Here is a 7,561-nt window from a genome sequence, read left to right as displayed (position 1 = left end):
CAGATGAAAACCATGTAACTCCAAATTCGGTGATTTAGAATTAGAATTGTTCTGATGAACTGAAGGTTGGATTGTTCCCATATGTGTTGAACAAATATCCTACTTCTTAAGGTAAATAAACTATTTAAAAACCCTATTAATCAGAAGCAAAATGTAATGCTGCTTTTTTTGAGCTCATGAAAAGTTGACTTTAGAAGTACATGGTTCTTGCAGGACAGAGACGTATGATGATCTTAAGAACAATCAGAAAAGTGTTCACATAAATAAGTAAAAGTACTCAGTATGAAATGGCCCATTTCAGAATAGGGTTTATTGTATTATTGATTTATAATTATTGATGTATTGATGTTATTTAATGTTGCAGCTGTAAAGGTGCCATTTATTTTTTATTATTATGTCTATATATACTGTCAGGTAGCTTGTGAATTTCACCAAGGGATCAATGAAGTCCTATCTTTATTTATAATAATAATACATAATCATTTATCGTTTTCAGAAGATGTGCGTTGTGGTGCGTTTACAGCCTCCTCTTTATCCCAAGCTGGTCTGAATTATCACCGTAGTCAGTCCTTACTGGCCATCTGTGCTTTAATGATCACACTGATTTTTCCCTCTGACTGACCTTGCTTGAAGCACCTTATTATTTTTACCAAGCTAATTTGTATGCGTATCTCTGACATTCGAGAGTTAAGAGGGTTGCACACACAAGCTTTTTCAGACAATGAGATTAATTGCAAAATAGCTTCTTTAAAATGTTTAACCCTTTAAGATTTGATTCTCCGATTTGTTACATCACTTATCTTTGTCTCTCTGTCCCTCTGTCCCACCTGCCATAGTGAGCGTGAAGAAGACTCCATGAGTTTGATTCAGCTGCTGCTTGACTTGGAAAAGGAGAGAAATCTTCTCCAAGAAGACCTATCTGCGTGTGCACACTGGGGCTGCCAGAGGTGATTCATACCCTTTGTGTTAAAGGCAGAGGCCTGGAGGTTCAGCTCCTTCCTGCCCAGACCGTCCAGCTGTGCTGCAGACTGCCTCAGACCGGCTGAGAAGTGTCTTTTCAAATGAGCATGAGAGTTGTTTGCATGTAAAGCAGAGATCTGATGTTCCCTGCTGCCTTCCTACAGCACAGAGCAGCAGTCAGCTGCATCGCTGTAACAGGCCACTGAGCAGCTCAATTAGACCACAGGAGCTGCTCCCATTGCTCTTCCACTACAGTTGATGCTCCACTCTTCCATGTTCACCTCATATTCATGCAAAGGTTCATTTGGAATCAGAGACTTCAAATCTAGGCCTGTATACATTAATGAGGGGAAGTGCAGCTCTTTCTAAGCATTACGCAGCAGTGGGGTTTTAACAGCTTTTAAGGAAAGTTGTGAAGTTTTAATTCGAAAGAATCTTTTGGGCGAAATATTCTCCACTTCTGTTGTCTTTTCTTTACTAATTAGCAGCTCCATGAAAAATATCTTGTCTTAACATTTTACTTTATGGCCTTTTATATCTTTATTTAATTTGTTATGTCTTTGGGGTAAATTGCTATCTTCCATACAATGCCAAACATATTCATAATTGTACATGTGCATGTGTATTAAGGCTTATTTGATGTTTGTGTCAGATCAAGTCAGATTTATAAATAAAATTAAAACCATATGATGCTTAAAAAAGGGGGATTATATTTTATAAATCTTTGAAATATTATCCGTAAAATAAAAATAAAGACATTTTAAGACATGATTGTGGATCATTAATATCATTTGGTTTGATGTTCTCTGTGACATTTAAAGGGGGTGCAGTATTATTCCGGTTTTCTACAGTTCTGTTTGCTATCCTTAATATTATGTGATTATCAGTGAGATAAACGCAGACATTTTATGACATAATCATTGCTATGAAATATTTGCTTCACTGCCTAGCGAATAAAACCATTATATTAATGCATATTATTCCCGTAGGGGCTTAATGTAAATGTAGCACAGTAAGTTTACTGAGATTTGTGTTTTTTTACAATCGGATTTCCAGTCTTATATTTTTCCCATCCTATCAACAGCTAGATATTTATTTTGCTGTAGATTATAATCGTCATAATATTTGATAGGATTACCATATAGCTCTTTATAAACAGCTTTATGTACAATATTATCTGATTTAACGTGAGATGAACACAGGAGTGTGCACCTATTTGCTTTTTTTGTGCCACAGCCATTTGGCTTCTGTTCTTCCAAGAACAATTTCAAATGTTCATAGGTTTTATTACGCTACATCTGGGGGGGGGGGGGGGGGGGGGGTGTTTGAATATCGTCCTCGGGCTGTTTCCACATGTAAGCTATTTCACATTCTGACATTTAAGTAGAAAGGGAGGAGGGGGGCGGGTATGTAGTTTGCGTTGTAGCCATCAGATGGCGCTTAAGAAGCTCCACGGTCCCGGAGTTGAATGATCCCAGTGTGACAGAGGCGGGAGGGGAACACAGAACAAGTCCTGGACGAGGTTTGAGCCAAAAGCACTCTGCTGCCCGACTTTTATCGACATTCCTCCGTCTGTCCGGCTTGCAGAACTGAGCCAAACAATTCAAGGTGCGTAATTACGCAAGGGGACGAAAGATCTGCGGTGCTGCTTGCCGTGGAAACCCGCGGACAAAGAAAGGCAGACAGGCTGGAGTACAACAACTGACTTGAGAGGAGAGGAGTACTGTTGCAGGGGAAACGGGGAATCTGGAGTCGGAAGTGATTTGTCTTTTTTTTCGGAAATGTAATTTGCGTCGAGGATTTTGGGGAAGAAGCGAATCTGTTTGGAAACCGAGGAGACGAGGACAAAAAGTGGAGTGGTGAGTGGAATCAGTCCGCAAAACAGCATCCAGATCACCGGAGCATGGGGTAAGTTAGACATTTGTGTATAAAATGTGTGTGCTGCAGTCCTGCTGTCTGGAAGTGATTTGTTCAGATGGCGCAATGCTTAAAAGTGAACTTTGTAGAGATTTGTGGGAATTTTATGAGCTTGTGGATGTCTAGTCCGGTTAAACGGCATATTTTCTCTCCTTTTTTATAAAAAAAAAAAAAAAAAAAAAGCCTTTCAATTAGAAGATTAACATCAGTTCACATGTGACACTTGCATTGTTTTCGTTGTGTACATTCTGATAGACGTTACCGAGAGAGGAATTATTTATTTGTGAAACGTAGATCTCGATCCAGTCTGATGTCCGTTTACACCGTAATGACATGTGTGAACGTAAAAAGGAAAAATCCACATGTGTAAAGATCATAGCTGCATTGCATTCAACTCTGGCTGATACACAGACGGATTGTTTTGAGATGCGATCATTTTTTATGGTCCTATGATGAAACACACAGATTATTCATGCATCCTGCAGTTAACTGAGTTGGTCTGATTTCCTGTTCTCTATTCCTCTGCTATTTGCGTCACACACACACACACACACACACACACACACACACACACACACACACACACACACACACACACACACACACACACACACACTGGACCCTTTCCAGGTCGTGTGTGTAATAATACACACAGGCCTCTTGGCTCAGACACACTTGAACCCTCCTCACATTACCATGTGAGTCCATGCTGTCAGCCTCCTGTGGGCCCGTTTAGTGACACTTTAATTGAGATGCTATTCAAATATTAGAGCCTCCTTTAGTACTAGTTTTATATTTAATGGGTTGACTGATACATCTTTGGAAAACCATTATTTATACACTTTAGTAAGTGACAGTGGAACAAAATGTATATTGCAGGCCAGGTTTAATAATAATATACACTTCACTATCAAAGGTAAAGTGTTTTAATGCTTACATTGCTTGTGAAATGCTGTTATATTCTAGTCTTATGGTCTATTTACTTGCAACTTAAACTATGAATAGAGGTTCATAGTGAAGCATGGGACGATATGATAGTTTCATGTTACAAAAAATTAAAGTTGATCTCTCATTCTACTTCCATATTCCAAATGTACAGAGGTTGAAGTACTTAAAGACAAATGATCTGAGTTGACCACAAACAGCTTTTAAATATCTGACCACATAACTGTCAGTGGGTCTCTGAGAAACTTCTAACTTCACTCAGAGTTCAATGTTTACATATAAAACCTTCCAGACCCCATCCATTGTACCTAGATATGTATGTGTGGTATCAGCACATAGTATATCTCAGTCAGACTGGCTAGCTTCTGTTTGATGCTTTTACATGGTCAGAGCTCGGACCAGACATCAACTCTGCATCATTTCTCTGTGGGGACTAAATGCAGCTGAGTTCAATCACCTAATCACCTGTTTATTGCAGATCTCGGGCTAGATTACAGTGATGTTCTACAGATTGTGTCTCTGGGGTAAATCTTATTCCCTTTTCTTATATGAACACTGATTGTAAAGGTTAACATTTCCATGTCAAAAATTAGTTACGGTGTTGAAGTGCTTTCATGCTGTGTACAGCTTGTCTTAAAGTACTTAACCATGTCACCTGACACATTAAAGTCCTTGTACAAATGGAATATGAAGTTTGATGGAGAAAGAGTCTTGAATTAATGGAGATCTTTTATTTTTCTATAACAGGCTGCTGAAGGCTCCCATTATTTATAAACTGCAACAGATTTCAATTTCCATTCATCCAGTTAAATCAATACTGATGACCACATGCAAACAAATACCTGGTTTGTTTTATCTTGTTATTTTGTCAATTAAATCTGTCAAAACATTGCTGGGATTCTCTTTATGGATTATTCAATTGTTAAGCACCTTTGAACCTAAACCGGGTTATAGTTTCCAACCTCATTGTTGGATTAACACTTGGTACCAACAGCTGCTTCATTGAGATGTCGGTAATTAATGCCTGAAAAGCTCCACAGGTAATTAATTTCACAGTTTAACTTGGATTTCCTCTTGTTCTGCTGCAGAGGAGTTGTCTGCGAGCTGTAAAATGTTCCCGCTACATCGAGAGAGGTACAAACCCCCGTCATCTGTGTTGTGGCTCTGCATGGCAGGGATGGGCGATAAACTCAAGTTTAGTTTTTGATCTCCTCCCAAATGATACTGGGAATCATATGATAGTTATGTATACCTGTAACTTCCTTCAGCAAAAGAAATATGCTTTAAATAAGTATTTATTCATAATTTATGACTTTGTCTGAACATGGATGTTATTTGGCTAAAACAAACAAGGACATTTACCAAATGTTAATATTGAAACACTGTAAAATGCCAGCATAAGGCAGCGTTTAATGGAGAAGTCAGCTTTAAATAATGACATTTAGAAAGAGCTTTTGTGTATTTATGCTTTTTGGCTCTGTTCTAATATTCAAGAATACAACATCAGCATCTGTACTATTGATATTTTAGGGATATATCCGCCCATCCCTACTTCATCAAACATTTATTTGTCTCTGAATCAAATCCACACTTGTCACATCCCCACAATGTTTATCCTCCCCTCAGTATCTTTGAATACTGTTAACTGTAAGATCTGCTTCACACAGTGGAGGTTTCATGCTCGGCATGATGTGCGGATGTCGTCCGCACCCTCTCCTTCTCGTGCCGTCGCTGTCTGTTGTCTCCTTCATCATATCGTCCCCCCTGTCAGTTGCTCCATTGCAGCTCCCCTGTTGGATTGTTCAAACTCTTAACAGTGCATTGTATTTTGTACGTTTTTGGTATGTTTTGCATGTCAAACTGTATTTGTCAAAATATCTACAGCTATCACAGATATATTATACAGTCTATTAGTGTAAAAAAAATACAATGTATTCGTCTGACATGCAGTAGATTGAAAGTATAAAATCACAAAATGTCAATCCTCAAGAGATGCATTACAATAATTTAGCTGATGCTTTTATCCAAAGTGACTTACAAAAAGTGCATTCAACCATGTGGGTACAGCAACAAAACATTTAAGAATCATGCAAGTACATCAACTTGAGCAAATAAGATGAATTGCTTCAAGTGCCACATTTAGAGACCATAAGAGAATCATTAACTGTTTTTATACCTCAGCGCCGGCAACAGCCGAGGCCGGAGCCAATATGTTTTCGGGTTGTTCGTCCCAATCTCTTAAACGCGATATCTCAGGAACGACTTGAGGGAATTTCTTCAAATTTGGCACAAACGTCAACATGGACTCAAGGATGAACTGACCAGATTACGGTGGTTAAAGGTCAAGGTCTCTGTGACCTCACATAACTGAATGATACATATGCCAATTATGACAACTTCACACAAATGTCTAAACGGTCAAAATGATGACGTGATGACATTTTGAACAGATGTAAAAGTGACACAAGTCCAAGCTAACCAGTCATTGTTTTAGTGTTTGATACACAAAAGATGGCGTATCACCTTAACCAAAATTATAGTTCAACATTTGGGAGATAAATAAACGTGTCAAAAGTTGGATGGAAAGATCGATACCACACGCATGTCTAGGAGTGGCCTTAATCGTCTCATCTAACGCTCAGAAAATATGTCAATAAGATTACTTAAAATGTCGAACCATTCCTATTATTCAAAGGGAACATAACCGTTAATCTGCAGTAATAACGCTGTAATAGCTGCTCATAGTCTGCGCCCTCCCAAGGAGAAACCAGCTGCTCTGTGGAGAAGAGCCTCTTAATTGCTGTTTTGAAGACATTTGCAATTGCATGAATAAACATCTCTGCTCACTCTCTTTCTGTTCACTCCATTTCACCGTGTTTTATTGGCACGATGGAAGTAATAACAGTGCTGCCGCAGGATGAAGACAAAACATCATCTCTTTTTCCGTGTCTCTCCCTGACCTTGATATCCTGAATACTCCAGCTTGGTGTCACCCTCACAATGGGAGAGAGCAGTAAGTTATCAGTCAGAGGAGCTGACCTTCAGATAAGTGAAGTGCCGTGCTGTATTTGAACACACCAAGAGCTCAATGTTTGGTTGTTTTGCCAGTGAAAGGCTTGTGGTCGTGTAATAGATCCTTGGTGAGTTGGTCGACATCTTCTGATCAACACTTTCCAGTGTAAAAACTTTGGCAGTGTGTGTATATGTTGGGCTGTGGCTTGTGCTTCAGCGTGAGTTAGCGTTTCCTCCTCGCTGTGCTATTTTGGTATGTAGTTGTAGCGTGTCATGTTGCCGGACTGGACCGGACACTTTCGCTGGCTGGGGAATGTGGACACGAGGCGGCTTACTCTCAGAGGTCAGAGGAAGCAGACCCTTTAAAGGAGAAATGCTTTGAGAGGAACAAAGAGAAACTGCCAAAAAGAAAAGCAAAAACAAACCTTTTCTGTCCGTGCAGAACCTGAAGTCCCCAGAGGCTGTAAAAGTGTTGCAGAGTTCCAGTTTTGTGTTATCTTAATGCACAGATGGTGAAAAATGATGCTCTGCTGGAGCACTCAGCTGACGCTCTCATTTAGACTGAATTCAACTCGATTTCTTTTCTTGGCATATGGGTCAACACGTGTTATTCAACCACACAGGCTGAACATGGCTTTCTGTGAATACTTTAATATCACGATACAACTACGATATTTCTATAGATAACCCCTGTTCTCCCCCTCTCAACTATAAGTGTTGCTCTTCT

General features: G+C 39.3%; 1 protein-coding gene across 2 annotated transcripts in view; it reads left to right on the top strand.

Annotated features, from left to right (window-relative positions):
• Positions 1-2,408: 2,408 nt before the first annotated feature.
• Positions 2,409-7,561, top strand: part of LOC115006655 (homer protein homolog 3-like) — a 41,623-nt gene continuing 36,470 nt past the window's right edge. Inside the window, exons 1-2 of one of the 2 annotated variants that reach the window (XM_029428989.1) lie at positions 2,409-2,868; positions 4,911-4,956. In XM_029428989.1, the coding sequence (XP_029284849.1) occupies positions 4,934-4,956 (23 nt within the window). In that variant the 5' untranslated portion in view covers positions 2,409-2,868; positions 4,911-4,933. The remainder of the gene's footprint in view (positions 2,869-4,910; positions 4,957-7,561) is intronic. The other variant, XM_029428990.1, reaches the window with a different exon arrangement.

This window comes from Cottoperca gobio, chromosome 4 (genome assembly GCF_900634415.1).
Source record: "Cottoperca gobio chromosome 4, fCotGob3.1, whole genome shotgun sequence".
Lineage (NCBI taxonomy): Eukaryota > Metazoa > Chordata > Actinopteri > Perciformes > Bovichtidae > Cottoperca > Cottoperca gobio.
This window is presented reverse-complemented; position numbering and strand designations above follow the sequence as displayed.